The following is a 16,954-nucleotide window of genomic DNA, read 5'->3' as shown; positions in this document are numbered from 1 at the left end:
GTAGAGTAAACAGCCCAGGGTGTATTTGGAATTGAAATTACTATTTCTCTTCTCTTGTTTCATCATCAATTTTATAATTAATGACTCAGTTCCTAATGCAGGCAAGTACTTTGTTTGGTGCTGGATTTACAGGTCAGTATTTACTGAAGGGTTTGCTGAAGAAGGTGTACCTTCAAGGAAATGTTGAATTCAGGTCAAGCGGACCAGAGAGGAATAGCACTGGGGTACCCAGTGTTTAAGACAAGTTTGGCCACAGAGTCTGTGCAGAGGAATAGGACGTAAGTGGAGGGAAAAGATGAAAAGCAGGCAGGGTCCAAGCAGTTTTGGAGGTCAAACGGCACATGTGATGTTTTGGGAGAAGCGAGCAAGCAGGTTTAATTCTAATCACTTTCTAGAAAGTTAAGCAAGGTGGTACATGCTAAAACGCAAGATGTACTGCTAGCCACCCGACTACGGAGAGGAAAATGAATCACACGTCTGTTCTGTGGTATCCTGACCATTTTAGTGCAAACTCACTCTTGAGACACACTAGGATATTGACCTCTCAGAACCTCAATACTGACCAGACTGAAAATTGAGATTCACACACTATAATCCTGTGGGGAGCAGGGGAGGAAGGGGGGCAGCATATTTCTGTCATCTTTAAAGCCAAACCCTTTGACAAAGACAAATAAACGTGTTATATGTCATCGCTCTTCAAAGATGGGATGTTGGAGCAAACCGATTGAGACAGAGTAGCTGCTCAGATGTTTGTGGTGAAGTGACACTTTTTCGACCAGTTATTTAAGCAAGAGTGACAAGAACACTCTTATAGAAACCACTTTGGGCCTTGTTTGGCTTAATTGTCCCGTCCCAGTCACTTCAGTGTCTGTCTTAAGATCACAGCAATGCATTGGTTGTTCTTTCTTTCAGCGGTGAATGGAGAGTGTTTTCAGGCAATGAGTTGGGGGCCCTCTTGGGCTGGTGGCTTTTTACTTCTTGGAAAGAAAAGAACCAAGATCACAGTGCCCTCAAAGACATATACATGTTGTCCAGCACGGTCTCCTCCAAAATCTTGCGAGCCATTGCCTTAAAGGAGGGCTTTCACTTTGAGGTAAGGTGTTTCTGGGACTCGCTCTTAAATTTCTTTTGCTCTGTAGGAGGTCTAAGGCATTTCTTTCTCTTTTGGGTTATCCCTTTAGGAAACACTAACTGGCTTTAAGTGGATGGGAAACCGAGCCAGACAGCTAATAGACCAGGGGAAGAATGTCTTATTTGCATTTGAAGAAGCTATCGGTAAGAAGCGATAATAGTGATTGTAGCATTAGTTAATATATAGAATGCAAATAAATGGGATTTGGATTTGGGTTCAAAAAATTAACAGTAGAACAGGAACACACCGGTGCTCAAAGAGCACTGAACTGTCCTACCCCAAAATTGGCATCTCAGACATGCTTTCAGCTAAAAAGAGTATCACTTTAAAAGCCAAGCCATTAATATAAGAAAGTGAATCCTTTCCCTGGATGACTGGAAACAGTGATGTTCTGCCCATGAATGCTCGTAGCTCAGGAATCATGTATTTGGGGGAGTTGTGGTATTTCCTCAACTGTGGTGTTGATCTCCAGGTCTGATATGGTTCACTCCTGTTCTAAAAATGCTGGGCAGACATCTGTCCAGAGGAAGAGACAAGGCCTGGTTGTAGGGCTTTCATCAAAGTGACTGTCACCCAAAAGGACAGCCCAAGTCAAGTCAGAATGACTGGGAAACGCTTGTCAGTTTACATAAGGAAAAAGGGGAGCTAGGTGTAGAAACTTGAAATTCAGATGTTTATGTGAGGGATATTTTAGCTACATGTTTAGTAAAAGCTATTATACCTTATACTTATTATATAAGAAGATTCACCTGTTCCCTGCAGCACAGATGCTCACATATTATTTAACAAATTAATAATGGCTCAGCTTTTGCCCTTTCGTCACAAATGTCAGTCTTATCTTTCTATAGCTTTTTATTAAAAAAATGTTTTCTTCAAATATTTATTGCATATCAGTTAAGCAATGGATGAACACTGACCTCAGTCTATAGCACTTTGCATCGATCTAGTTAGTAACCACACAAGAGAGCATAGGCTAGGTGTCAAGGTGAAGGATGTAACTCACAAGAACTATTGGAACTCAGAGAAGACAGAAGAAGCATTGACTAGAGCACCTGGAAACTATTTTGTGTGAGCTGAAGGAGTTGGGGCTGGACCTAGGGAATGAACAGTTGATCTAGGAGGGAGAATCTCCTTATAGGTTATTCAACCAGTACATCTTGAAGGCCTGCTATGCACTAGACATTGGCCTGGATTCTCGAATATAAAAATGATAAATGAGGGGCGCCTGGGTGGCTTAGTTGTTTAAGCGTCCGACTTCCGCTCAGGTCATGATCTCGTGGTTCGTGTTTGAGCCCCGCATCGGACTCTGTGCTGACAGCTCAGAGCCTGGAGCCTGCTTTGGATTCTGTGTCTCCTTCTCTCTCTGCCCCTCCCCCACTCATGCTGTGGTTGTCTCTCTCTCTGTCTCAAATATAAACATTAAATTTTTTTTTAATTTAAAAAAAAATGGTAAATGGGAAGCATTCACATATTCATATTGTACAACCTCTTATGAGATGGGCAAGTTGCATATAGGTGTGTGCATGTACAGTGTTGTAAAGGAACTCACTCCTAAGCGTGTGTATATGACGCGTGTTTCTCTGCAGGATATATGTGCTGCCCTTTTGTTCTGGACAAAGATGGGGTCAGTGCCGCTGTCATAAGCGCAGAGTTGGCTAGCTTTCTAGCAACCAAGAATTTGACTTTGTCTCAGCAGCTAAAGGCCATCTATGTTGAGTAAGTGTCTATTAATTCTGTTTAATTGAAGTAATAGTGTTAAATATTTTCTTATGGTTCTACATGTGAGATACTAATATTCTTTCTAATGCTCTTTGGTTGTGAATTCTATTTCTTTTTCTTTTTTTAATGTTTATTTATTTTTGAGAGAGAGAGAGAGATGGAGTATGAGCAGGGGAGGGGCAGAGAGAGAGGGAGATACAGAATCCAAAGCAGGCTCCAGGCTCTGAGCTGTCAGCACAGAGCTCCACGCGGGGCTTAAACTCACAAACCGTGAGATCATGACCTGAGCTGAAGTCGGACACTCAACCGATTGAGCCACCCACGCGCCCCATGAATTCTATTTCTTATGAAACTAAATAAAGAATCATCTTTTCTTTTGATACTTAACCATGTAATGGTAATTATCATTCATAATCGCACGAATCCTTAACAAATGAAGGCATCAGTTGCAGAAATAGCTAATTGAAGAATGTGATTTTAAGTGTGTGATGTCAAAAAAGATTAAAGGTGTTCGTGAAATCTCTATTAAGTTTTTAGAGCAATGACCCAGGTCTGCCTTTAAAAAGTGCAAAAGCAGCCCGTGGCAACACGTTGCAGTAAGACTCTTACTTACAAATACAGGCTAAGGGCCAGGCAGCAGTTTGGCAATCCCCAGGGTCAATTGTTGTACCTCTTTTTTATGCTAAATTATTCCTTTGAAGGTACTCATGGCATTTGTTTCATTTGGTTTAAAATATACTGGTTGACAAATGTACACTGTGTGGAATTATGTGTTCCTCATTTTGCATATTTGTATTTCCTTAACTGAGATATAACTGACATTAGTTTCAGGTATGCAATATAGTGTTTCAGTATTTGTATATATTACAAACTGATCATCACAGTACATCTAGTTAACAGTCGCACCACACATAATTACAAATATTTCTTCTTATGATGAGAACTTGTAAGATCTATGCTCTTAGCAACTTTCAAACATATAGTGTAATATTATTAAATATAATCACCATGCTGTATTTTACTTATTTTATTCTAATAAATTTTTTATTTAATTTCTAAAATGATTTGTGTTTGTTTCCATAGCTATGGCTACCATATTACCAAAGCTTCATATTTTATTTGCCATGATCAAGGCACCATTAAACAATTATTTGAAAACCTTAGAAACTACGATGGGAAGAATAATTATCCAAAAACTTGTGGCAGATTCGCAATTTCTGGTATTAGAGACCTGACAACCGGCTACGATGATAGCCAACCTGATAAAAAAGCTGTAAGTAATATCTTTTATCAGTTAAACACTTCTCTATTTACCTTCTATTATATTTGGCATAGTTTGACTTATTTAATCATGGAGTTAATTGAAGCTGATTTTAGGCATCCAGGCATTATTATAAATAAGCTATCAAAATACATAGAAAGAGTAGGGCAGCCCACCCTGGTGTCTCTGAATGAGTAGATCTGGGGCGGAGGCCAAGAATTTGCATTTCTAACAAGTTCCCTGCTGATGCTGATATTACTGGTACACACTTTGAGAACCGTTGTTTGCTTCCTGGTTAGTTTTACCCCATTCTCTGAATGTCTGGGAGCTGTTAGCTATAAAGCATGAGTTTGCATTCCTCACATCATGTGGATCCTCCACTGGAGTCAAAAGAAGGCTCAGATATGGCCGAAGAGTATTGCTAACTAATGGCAGGAGATAGGAGGAAGAGAGTAAGAATAGCCTTATGAGATATTAGACATCTTGTTAGTTACCTTTTTTTAGAATTTTCGTCTGCACACAATGTATTTTTTAAAAAGAAGTATTTTTGGAAGAGTCCTGATGAAACATGACAGCTCCAGCCCCTGCCATCTCTTTGCTATGCTGAGACAACCATGTTCCCTCTCAGTTGTTTCTCCTGGTATTTACCACCAGATTTTTTTTTTCAATGTTTATTTATTTTTGAGAGACAGAGGGAGACAGAGTGCGAGCAGGGAAGGGGCAGAGAGAGAGAGGGAGACAGAGAACCCCAAGCAGACTCCACATTGTCAGTGCCGAGCCCGACATGGGGCTCGAACCCACGAACCGTGAGATCATGACCTGAGCCAAAATCAGACGCTTAACCCACTGAGCCACCCCGGCGCCCTTACCACCAGATTTCTAAATAATGTGTCATATGGCAATGTTTTGACTTCTCAGCATTGTGCTTTATTAATTTTCTATTATGGAGGTAAGGATTTAAATCTTACATTTCTTACATTCACTATTCCACCTTCTCTCCTGTCTTCACAAACACATATGCCACAACATGTGATGAAATCAGATTCCGTGCTTGTATTATTATGACTAGTAACTATTGTTTCCTGCTTAGCTAAGTAGTGTACTTTGATTAGTTTCCCCTAAATTGTATAATTATTTTTCCTATAATTAATAGTTGCTTTGTTCTTTTGTGTGCTTGGATTTTTATGTAACTGTCACCAGTCTTTCTCACATCCTTCAGATACCTCTCAGTAGGGTTTTCCACATGGTCCAGTGCTGTTTTATCAGTTCCGTGTTGTTTCCAGCAGCTTCTGTGCTGATCCCTCCATCCGGGCAGGGCCAACTCCTCTATGTGTTGGGTACACACACGTCATCCTGGGAATGTCCTTCACCACTTACCGAGTCAGGTCCTTTGCTCCTGCACCCCATGACTTCTTCCTGTATTTGTTTTCCTAAATCATGTCCTCTAGTAGATTCCTTAAACGAAGTGAATAGGAGGTAAATTTTGAGAGGCATTTAAATCTGGAAATATCTTATTCTACCCTCACATTTGATTGACTCGCAGTTTTGAAAGCAGCAGTGCTCTGTCATTTTGTAGTTGCCAGTATTGCTGTGGAGGGTCTGATCTTTCAGGAAATAGTTGAGGCGTGCTGTGAGCCACATAAAGGGATGTCGATGCCATACGGATTCAGTCCTTTCCATGCAGCTTGTTTTTTCTCTATGGGAAGATTTCAGGAATTTTCTGCTAAAACTCTGAGTTCTAAAATTTCAGTGATTTGCTTTAATGTGGGTCTTTTTTCAGTCATTTTTCTGGGTAGTCAGTGGGTCTCTGTTGGTCTTTGGAGTCATTTCTTTCAGTTCTGAGTAATTTTCTTAATTTTGTGTCAAAGAAGAGGGCTGCATGGTCATTTCCCAAGTATTCTTTTGCCCTGAGTTTGCGGCCTCCCTTTCTTGTTGAGTTCTTAGTTAGAGGCTGGCTCTCCAGGACTAATGTTCTCCTTTCCTTGTTTCTCTCTTTCTTACTGCCCATCTATATCCTCTTGCCCTACTTTCTGGGAGATTACATCAACATTAATTTTCAGTGCTTCTGTTCACAATTTTAGCTCTTATTGTCCAACTTATTAGAAATAACACCCTGAGGCTTCCAGCTGACTCAGTGAGTGGAGCATGCACCTCTTGATCTCCGGGTCGTGAGTTCTTGAACGTTGGGTATGGAACCGACTTAAATAAAAATATTTTAAAAATAAAAATAACATCCTATTCTTGTTTTATGTATATAATATTTTTCCTTTTTTTAAACAATGTCATGATTCAACAGTTCTATACATTACTTGGCTGTCATCACGGTAAATGTACTCGTGACCCCCTTTGTCTGTTTCATCCCATCCCCCACCCACCTCCCTTCTGGCAACCACCAGTTTGTTCTCTACGCGAAGAGCATATAGTTTCTGATGTTGTTGTCTCTCTTTTTCTTAGTTCATTGTTTTGTTCCTTAAATTCCCCATATGAGTGAAATTATATAATATTTGTCTTTGTCTGTCTTAATTCACTTAACATCATACCCTCTATGTTGTCCATCCATGTTGTTGCAAATGACAAGGTCTCATTCTTTTTTTTTTTTTTTTTTTCTTAAGTAATCTCTACACCCAACATCGGGCTCAAACTCACGACCCCGAGATCGAGAGTCACATGCTGTACTGACTGAGCCAGGCAGGTGCTCCAACATCTCATTCTTTCTAAAGGCTGAATAATATTCCTGTGTGTGTGTGTGTGTGTGTGTCCACACACATACACCCTTGGACTGCTTCCATATCTTGGCTATTGTAAATAATACTGCAGTAAACATTGGGGTGCATATATCTTTTCTTTTTTTTTAATTTTTATTTATTTTTGAGAGAGAGAGACAGACGGACAGAGCGTGAGTGGCGGGAGGAGTAGAGAAAGAGGGAGACACAGAATCTGAAGTAGGCTCCAGGCTCTGAGCTATCAGCACAGAGCCCAATGCGGGCTCGAACTCACGGACGGCGAGATCATGACCTGAGCCGAAGTCGGACACTTAAGCGACTGAACCACCCAGGCGCCCCTGCGTACATCTTTTCAAATTAGTGCTTTCATTTTCTTTGGGTAAATACCCGGTAGTGGAATCATTGGATCATATGGTAATTCTATTTTTAATTTTTTGAAGAACGTCCATATTATTTTTTATATTGGCTGCACCAATGAACTTTCCTACCACCAATGAACAAGTATTCCTTTTTCTCCACATCCTTGCTGACACTTGTTATTTCTTGTCTTTTTTATTTTAGCCATTCTTAAAGGTGTAAGGTAATATCTCATTGCAGTTTTGATTTGCATTTTCCTGATGATCAGTGATATTGAGTATCTTTTCGTGTGTTTGTTGGCCATTTTTATGTCTTTAGAAAAATGTCTGTTCAGGTACTCTGCCCATTTTTAATGTTTGTTTTTTGGTGTTCTGTAAGTTCTTAATTCATGTTCGATATAAACTGCTTATCAGATATATCATTTGCAAATATCTTCTCTCATTCAGTAGGTTGCCTCTTTGTTTTGTTGATGGTTTCCTTTGCTGTGCAAAAGCTTTTTATTTAGGTGTAGTCCCAATGGTTTTATTTTGCTTATGTATGTAATATTTTATCTCTCTTAAGTATAGGCATTATAACTTTTTAAAATGTAGACTTTTTTTCCTGTATTGTCTTTATATCTCCCAAATTATTTTTTTATTATTATTCAGGTTTTTTGGATTTTGTCTTTAAGCTGTCTTTTCCCAAAGTCTGGTAATCCCTCATTATTTGGGGGCACTCAAAAACCGATCGGAAGTTCTACGTACATGAGCAAACCTTGTCAGCTGACAAACTTTGCTCTCAGGAGATTGGGTGCCAAGTTAACTTTTACACGGCGGGCTCCCTATCTGGGGAAGCCTAATTCTCACCCTGATCTCTTGCCTAAAGGCTGTAAGGTGGGTGACAGCAGTGGAGAGTTGCCTGGGAGTCTGGAGGGAAGACGGCTGGTATTCAGGTTGTTGACTCTGAGTTGCTCTCTGTTTTCGCCATATCCTGCCCTTCTACACCAGTGCCTGGTGTACCCAACTCCTGAGCCTTTCTTGTTCAATTATACCAGAGAATTAAGCCATCTCCTATTAAGGTGGTTGCCTGACTGTGTGGGCAGAGGGTGAGAATCTGGGAGGGTCTGATAGGTCTTTTCACATCCTTTCTTTGTTTCCCACCTGCCTTTCACAGTGCCTGGTGCCTCCAGGTAGTGAGCTTTGCCAGGGTTCTGCAAAGCTCATTGACCAGGGTCTTGTTTGTTCCTTGCAGGTGCTCAGCTGTCATTGTCCTGTGTTCCATCAGGTCAATTCTGCCCCTTCATCTGTTTTGTAACTCCCAGGATTCGTTGGCAACCTAATTAACTACTGTTTTCCTTTTCCTCTTTGCCCTTGTGTTTTATATATTCACACACACACTTCCATCATTTTAGCTGAGTATGGGGAGCGATCAGCTATGAATACATCTGCCAGAAATGTTATATTTAAAAAGATCTCTTTATATAACTTTTTTTTTTTCACAAAGTAAAATAAGGTCTAGTTTATTGTGGGTTTTTTTGGTCACATATTATCAATCTATTTAAATCAATTTCTCATGAAATGATATGTTTCCATGTTAGTAAAACTTTAGTAGCTTTGGGGTGCCTGGCTGGCTCAGTTGGAAAAGCATGAACTCTTGATCTTAGGTTGTAGATACGAGCCCCACATTGGGTGTAGAGATTACTTAAAATCTTTAGGGGCACCTGGGTGGCTCAGTCAGTTAAGCATCCAACTCTTGATTTCGGCTCAGGTTATGATCCCACATTTCGTAAAATCAAGCCCCACATCTGGCTCCATACTGTCAGTGCGGAGCCTGCTTGAGATTCTCCGTCTCCTTCTCTCTCTGCTCCTCCCCTGCTCACTCTCTGTCTCTCTCTCTCAAAATAAGTAAATAAACATTTAAAAATAAAATAAAATCTTTAAAAAAAAAAAACCAAAAACTTCAGTAGCTTTAATTAACAAGACTAGGGAGGTAAAATGCAAGTATACAAGTTACTTAATTCCACAAACCATTTTATGATTATTATTATTTAGTATTTAATTCAGAAGAATTTTTTTTTTATTTCCTCGAAAGTATCCTTTTCTCTTAAACCAGTATATTTGCTTGGCATTTATTTTCTTGCCTATACAGGGGGAAACTATTATTTGAGCCAGAACAGTTCATGTTACAATTTAAATGTATAAATTGTAAATTTATTCCTAGGTTCTCCCTACTAGCAAAAGCAGCCAAATGATCACCTTTACCTTTGCTAATGGGGGCGTGGCCACCATGCGGACCAGCGGGACTGAACCCAAGATCAAGTACTATTCGGAACTGTGTGCCCCTCCTGGAAATAGGTATGATATCCACGGCAGCACGTGCGATTGCTGTTCCCTAAAGTTCCTAATTGGTTCTGCACAAGTGCTAAGTAAAACCTTTTGCTTTGCCAGTGTTATGTACTTTAATTAGGAATGTTGTTTCAAAGCCTGCAGCAATACTGTGATATTAACAGCTGTTTGGAGCATCCACGGACACAGGAGCTCATTTTTACTTACTTATTGCTGTCCTACCTTTCTTTGTATGGGAATATTTCATTCCAGATTTCAGTAATAGTAATACAGTTTCCTTTTTCTAATACTTTAATTTGAGACTAGTACCAATGAGTTTTTCTTTTTTTCTCCTTGTCTCTGATACAATAATTAAAAAAACATTTGTTTAATCTTTATGTCTTTTTGAGAGACAGAGTGTGAGCTGGGGAGTAGCAGAGAGAGGGGGAGACATGGAACCCGAAGCAGGCTCCAGGCTCTGAGCTGTCAGCACAGAGCCCGACACGGAATTCGAACTCATGAACCGAGAGATCACGACCTGAGCCGAAGTGGGCCGCTTAACCGACTGAGCCACCCAGGCACCCCAATAATTTACATTCCACTGTACATGCCTTGAACAAATATCTTTGAGTACCTATTGTGCATAAGTCTGTGCCGGGTTCTGGGGAGGATAAAGAGCCATAGCAGAAAGAGTCTTGCCTCCAAAAAGCTGACGGTCTGGTAGCTTCAGGGTCATGTTTTTGTGACCTTGGTAAATGGTTTGAGTTTACTTTGCAATACCATAACGTCTTAAACTTTAACAACCATGGTGCATGTAGTTAGCTTGTGTAAATGTGATCCTGCACACTCATTTAACCCCCAGGTAACTAGCACTTCTCCATTCGGAGTAAAGAATCAGGAAAAATTGTTTAAAGACTAATTAAGTCAGTACTGTGCAATGGAAATAAAACGTGAGTCACATAATGCAATTTGAAATTTTCTACTAGACGCACTTTTAAGTAGTGAAAAGAGGGGCGCCTGAGTGACTCAGTGAATTGAGCGTCTGACTTCAGCTCATAGCATGATCTCACAAACCATGAGTTCAAGCCCCGCATCAGGCTCTGTGCTGACAGCTCAGAGCCTGGAGCCTGCTTCAGATTCTGTGTCTCCCTCTCTCCCTGCCCCTCCCCCATTTGCACTCTGTCTCTCTCGCTGTCAAAAATAAATAAACATTTTTTTAAAAAGTTAAATAGTAAAAATAAACAGGTAAAATTAATTTAGTAATTTATTCTACTTTACTTAACATGAAAATATTGTTATTATACCATATATAATTTATATAAAATTAATGAGATATTTTACTTTTTATCACATTTTCAAGATCCATTTACTATTTTACACTCACCACATATCTCAATTAAAATGCTTGATTTTTTTAAGAAACACTTGTTCCATACAATTGACCCTTGAACAACACAGGCTTGAACTATGAAGGTCCACTTATATGCGGAATTTTTAAATTTTTTTTTCAATTTCAATGTTTATTTATTTTTGAGAGACACAGAGAGACAGAGCATGAGTAGGGAAGGGCAGAGAGAGGGAGACACAGAATTCAAAGCAGGCTCCAGGCTCTGAGCTGTCAGCACAGAGCCTGACGCAGGGCTTGAACCCACGCACCGTGAGATCGTGACCTGAGCCAAAGTCAGATGCCCAACCAACTCAGCCACCCAGGCGCCCCAATATGTGGATTTTTTAAATAAATACAGTATAATATTATAAATGTATTTTCTCTTATTATTAATAACTCTTTTAGTGTATTGCAAGAATACATGTAACAAACAAAATATGTGTTAATTGACTGTCTATGTTATGGTATGGCTTCCAGTCAAAAGGAGGCTATTAATAGTGAACTTTTTGGGATGTAAAAAGTTATCCGTTGATTTTTGACTGCATGGCGGGGGGGGGGGGGCCACAAATGCCCTAAATCGCAGGCTGTTGAAGGATCAAATGTATTAAGAGTTCATAAAATTTACTGTTGAAAAAATAGATTTGGATACCTAAGTTGTTCCAAACATACTTCAGTTTTCCAATAATTGAATTAAATGGCAGCTTATTATTTTTTTTAATGTTTTATTTTATTTTTTGAGAAACAGAGGGAGACAGAGCATGAGCGGGGGAAGGGCAGAGAGAGAGGGAGACACAGAATCCAAAGCAGGCTCCAGGCCCTGAGCTGTCAGCACAGAGCCTGATGCAGGGCTCAAACCCATGAACACAAGATCATGACCTAAGCCAAAGTCAGATGCTCAACTGATTGAGCCACCCAGATGCCCCTAAATTTCAGCTTTTAAATTTGAAAGTCAGTTAATTAAACTTAAATTCAGTTTTCAGTCCCACTAGTCACATTTCCAGGGCTCAGTACTGTAGTCAGGAGCATGGATCTGATGTTTCCCAACCAAAGCCTTGCTCATTGCAGAGTTTTTCTGATCTTGTGAATCCAATTTGCACTATGTGGAAATAAAAGCAGAGGAAATTTTCTGAGCATCTTCAGTTGGCCAGCCAGTAGCAGATTAAATGTAGCAAATTAGGGAGGTGGGGCAGAATTATTAGTGTTAGACTTTCCTCGGACAGGAAGAAATGACTGCTGATAGCAAGGAAAGAAACATTAAAACAAAACAAAAACATAAAACATGGACACGGTAACTCAGAATGTTTACTGCTTTATCATAAGGGAAATATCATTCCACTTCCAAATGGGCCCTGAATCTTCTTCTGAATAAGAGACCCAGGTCAACAGTTAAAGTCATGATAATGGCTCTTAAATATCATGATAGTCCAATATATTTAAAAAGTCATAGACTGTGTCCTATATTTTGCTACAAATTCCCATTCAAAACCTTTTTGTGCTGAAAGGGCAAAAACTCAGCTAGGAAGCAGCTTGAACAAACACGTAAAGCTTCCCATTTTCTAAGCATTCTGTATTACCAACATTTGATTGTAATATTGTGCAAGTATCACTGCTTCTATGTGTGTTAAATAGTAAGCTGTTTGCTACTCTATTGGGTATGAGTTTTTCCAGACATTTCTTTGTAATTCTCATTCTCACATAATGTTTTCATATTTCTATGCCTTTCTTCTGAAAAAAAAAAGGGACATTAGTCCAACTTAAAGATCCATTTTTCTCTCTATATTAGTTCCTTCCTTGTCATTTCTCTGTGAAGATATAATAATTTGGAAAACTTTATAATAACAATACTATTTAATGTTTAAGGATCTGGTATTTTACATTTTTCACATGGCTTATTGGGTGGACTTAAATTCAAATATTAGTTTACAAATTCCTGAAGACACTTAGAAAAATTGTCCTTTTATTATATTCATCAAGATGCTGTTCTAATTTACTAATTGGGACATTGGGCACTAGGTCAGTCCACGGATATGCTATCAGGGCTCAAGCAAGTTACCAGCATACCTAACGTACAAGAGCAATAAAGCCATGGCTAAGGTTTCCTTACTGTCTGATCAGCTTAATATTATCGCTGTATTTTATATCATCAACTTCATTTATTCATAGAATTCCATAACCTACTCATCCTTTAGAATGGAATATCCTTTTCAAGTTTAAGTCCTGCTTAAAATATTTTTTGATCAAAATATTTTTTGATCGGTAGATGTCTTTTGTCCAACTTTTTATTTTGGAAATTTTCAACAAATGCCCACATACGTTTTGCCTAGACCAAGGGTTGGCAAACTTTCGGTAAAGAGCCAGATAGTAAATATTGTAGATTTTACAAGCCATATAGTCGCAACTACTCAGTTCTGCTGTTGAACAAAAGCCGAAAGAAGGAATACACACAAAGGAATAGGTGTGACTGTGTTCTAATAAATCTTTATTTATAAAAACAGGCTGTCGACAGACTGCCAGCCATAGTTAGCCTACTCTAACCTAAACAGTCGCTAACATTTTGCAATATTTGCTATCTCTCACATATATTATTGTATATGCAGGTTTTGTACCTGTATTGTATATGCAGGGGTTTTTCCTGAGCCATTTGAAAATAAGCTGCAGACCTTAGTACAACTGAACAAGGATGCTCTAAGGATGTTCTAAGGAATTCTTGGAATTCCTTGGATACTGGAATCCTTGGATACTGGAATCCTTGGATACTTGGAATCCTTGGATACTGGATTGCAATATCACAATTTAGGTAACAATTATATCAGGCAAGCTTCTAACAGAGAAACAAAACCAGTAGGAGATATACACTGTACTTATATATTTGTGTTTGTGTATTCACTGGGGAGTTTAATTTTAGGTATATTGTTTAAAAAAAAAAAAAAAACAGTAGTTGTTTAGTTGTGTGCCTTCCTGAGAAATGTTGTTTTCTTCAAAACACATTTGTGGAGAAGGAAATAACAACCAATGTGATTCATGTGTATTTATGAAGCATAATTACCTTGTATGTTACCAGTGGGGGTAAAAATAATTTTAATGACAGCTACATTTATTGAGGTTTTTGGGCCAGGTTCTGTGCTAATTGCTTTATATAATTTATCTCAATCTACACAACAACTCTCTTGAGAAGATAAAGTCTTTATCCCAATTTTACAAATGAGAAATCTGGGCCTCTGAGAGGCTAAGAAGGCCATACAGCTAGTAGTAGAGCCAGAATTCATGTCTGCAATAAAATGGATTGTTTTAGTTGTACCGAGTAGCTCTCACAGTGTAAAAATGAACTTAGCTAATTACAAGGATTGCCATTTCCATTTAGATAAAGTTGCATATATTAAAGACAGTCGATTATGAAGTCATGCAAGTTAGAATTGAAGGATTTGGTTTTTTAATTCGGCTTTTTGGTTTAAAGTCCTTCCAGGGGCGCCTGGGTGGCGCAGTCGGTTAAGCGTCCGACTTTAGCCAGGTCATGATCTCGCGGTCCGTGAGTTCGAGCCCCGCGTCAGGCTCTGGGCTGATGGCTCAGAGCCTGGAGCCTGTTTCCGATTCTGTGTCTCCCTCTCTCTCTGCCCCTCCCCCGTTCATGCTCTGTCTCTCTCTGTCCCAAAAATAAATTAAAAAAAAAAATTTTTTTTTAAATAAAAAAATAAAAAAATAAAGTCCTTCCAGTAAACACACCGTGCTAGGAGCCTGACCCTAACATGGGCTGCTGGAAACCTGTCTAATCACAAATTCATTTTATCATGATCTGCCTTCCAACTGTTTGCATGTAAATGAGTGTTGTCCACATGCTTGAAAGTTTGGTTTCCTTAGAGGGAACCAGTTCCCTGGATTTTTGCTTATGCTTCGTTGTGACCCTGGAGGTAGAATAAGGAGAAAAGCTGGGGGAACTGAGTGCCTGGTGTCTGATTAGCAGGCCCACTGCGAGGCTCCCATTCTCTGCTGCTTAGCTTCCAATATTCTGAAGACAAACTGCATCGGGAACGTTCCTATCCTGGGAGACAGAGGACTTAACAGAGGGGTCATTGGTAAAAGTTTAACAGGATTGAATGACAATTGAAGTTATAAAGTTTTCTTTGCACTGTTAGGTACAAAGTTTGCAGATCCTACAGGGATGCTAAGGCAAAAACTGTGCTTCTTAAAAATTCTTGTAAGAAATGCAAAGGGACGATTTTATTTCTAGTAGAGACCTTGGGAAAGCCTTTGGGGGAAATAATGGATATTGTCTCATGGGTTTGTGTTTTGTTTTTTTTTTTTCCAAGTCAACAGATACATTCCCATGCTTAAGTCACTGGAGTTCTGTTTTGTCTGATTTAGCCTTCCTCTTAAGGTTAAATTTCAGTGTTCCTTGGTCAATGCGGGAGAACTTAAAATATGCTTTGGAATAATCCACTGACCTGGAATTTCCCCTCTTATCTTCCAGTGATCCTGAGCAGCTGAAGAAGGAACTCAATGAACTAGTCAGTGCTATTGAGGAACATTTTTTCCAGCCACAAAAGTACAACCTGCAACCAAAGGCAGAGTGAAATATATCAGCCATGGGCGTAATTACAATCAAGCTACCGGTGATTAATTAAGCAATATTTTTGAGGACCAAATGATTTAAATGGTCACTCTAAGTATTTATATTTTTTTAATAGGCCTACATTCCTCATTGTTCTATTTTTTTACCTTTAAGACGAATAAAGAAAAGATGGCCAAACCCAAGAAACCAATTAAATTTAATTCCTATTAAAAGGTTAAGCCTGGGCATTTCCTGAATTAAAGAAATGAAGATTTTAAAAATAGCAAACTTTCAAAACTGTACTGTAATTCATATGCTTTAATTAGAATAAATAACAAACGTGTCTTCTCTATCATTCTTTTTATGAATAATTAAAATCACCAGAAAGCCTATACAATTACTAAATTCTGGGCTGTCATATCATAGGATAACCACTTTTTAGGTATATGTATATTTACATTTGTATCAATTGCTTATAAAGCAAAATATATAAACAAATTGAATGTCCTGTTCATGTTTAGGGAAAAACAGGAACCTATAAAGTGGAGCAAAAGATACTTGAAAAAGAGAAAATTTTTCATCTAAAACTTTTTAGTTGTAATAATCCATCATTGTACAGTGTTTACATGCTAGGAAAAAACAGCCTTATCATCTTTGTTCAGTATACTAACATTCATTTTATCTCTTTAAATCTTGAATTTAAAAATTGGTTATTTGAAACTGCAAAGTTCTTTATTGTACAGTTGTTTGCTTTGGTACAAGTTAATGTAATTTTTGGGACTGAGGCACAAAGACTATAAGCTTTAACTATTTGCCTGACTTTGCTTTTTTTGCTTTGATCATATGTAATTAAAATCTAAAACTATTAGATTTCCTTTTCAGGTTTATATTTAACCTGTGCCTTCTATCCTTCTCATAACCAATGGCCTTAAAACCACCCAAAATTACTCCCATTGAGCCCCCATGAGTCAGGACCAAGCCGTTCTTTATATACTTTGTATATTTCATGTGGTTTTCTGTTTTTAAAACAAATGATTCCCCATTATTATTATGACTAACCCAAATGCTTACTAAGTTTCAGAACAATGAAAAATTACAATCCTATTGGCATTTTTTCTAAAGTAAAGGGGAAAATGTTTTTACGTCTTAGTGATACATAGTTTGTGCCCTATCAGAACTTTTAAATCTGTAATATTCGATATATTCTGTCAGCTGCTTCATTGTAGCTGTTATGTATTTTTGTTTTATAGTGTTTTGTAGTCTCACACTGCACCCTAGAAATAAAGTCTGTATCCTCTCTACAGTTTTTGGAGCTTATAAACTATACCCCATCATGGAGTTGGTTTCTGGAAATACAAAGATGATGGAGACCCACCCTACTGTGATGATGCTCACAGTTTGACTGGGGGGCTAGTGAGTAACCGTCAGGCTTACACATTCTCTAATGGAGTCATTTGCAAAGCACTCAGGGTTGAGAAGTGCGAGAGGGGGATCCCTTCTGCCCAGAGAAAGCCTGGAAGAGAGCT

General features: G+C 38.6%; 1 protein-coding gene across 1 annotated transcript in view; it reads left to right on the top strand.

The window, feature by feature from the left end:
- PGM2 (phosphoglucomutase 2) overlaps window positions 1-16,731 on the top strand; it is a 39,734-nt gene extending 23,003 nt beyond the window's left edge. The window contains exons 9-14 of the mRNA XM_040485995.1: window positions 913-1,093; window positions 1,182-1,275; window positions 2,719-2,848; window positions 3,935-4,124; window positions 9,392-9,525; window positions 15,348-16,731. Of these exons, the coding sequence (XP_040341929.1) occupies window positions 913-1,093; window positions 1,182-1,275; window positions 2,719-2,848; window positions 3,935-4,124; window positions 9,392-9,525; window positions 15,348-15,450 (832 nt within the window). The 3' untranslated portion in view covers window positions 15,451-16,731. The remainder of the gene's footprint in view (window positions 1-912; window positions 1,094-1,181; window positions 1,276-2,718; window positions 2,849-3,934; window positions 4,125-9,391; window positions 9,526-15,347) is intronic.
- The last annotated feature ends 223 nt before the right edge of the window (window positions 16,732-16,954 follow it).

Source organism: Herpailurus yagouaroundi, unplaced genomic scaffold (assembly GCF_014898765.1).
Source record: "Herpailurus yagouaroundi ecotype Mexico unplaced genomic scaffold, PumYag 28, whole genome shotgun sequence".
In the NCBI taxonomy this organism is placed as follows: Eukaryota; Metazoa; Chordata; class Mammalia; order Carnivora; family Felidae; genus Herpailurus; species Herpailurus yagouaroundi.
This window is presented reverse-complemented; position numbering and strand designations above follow the sequence as displayed.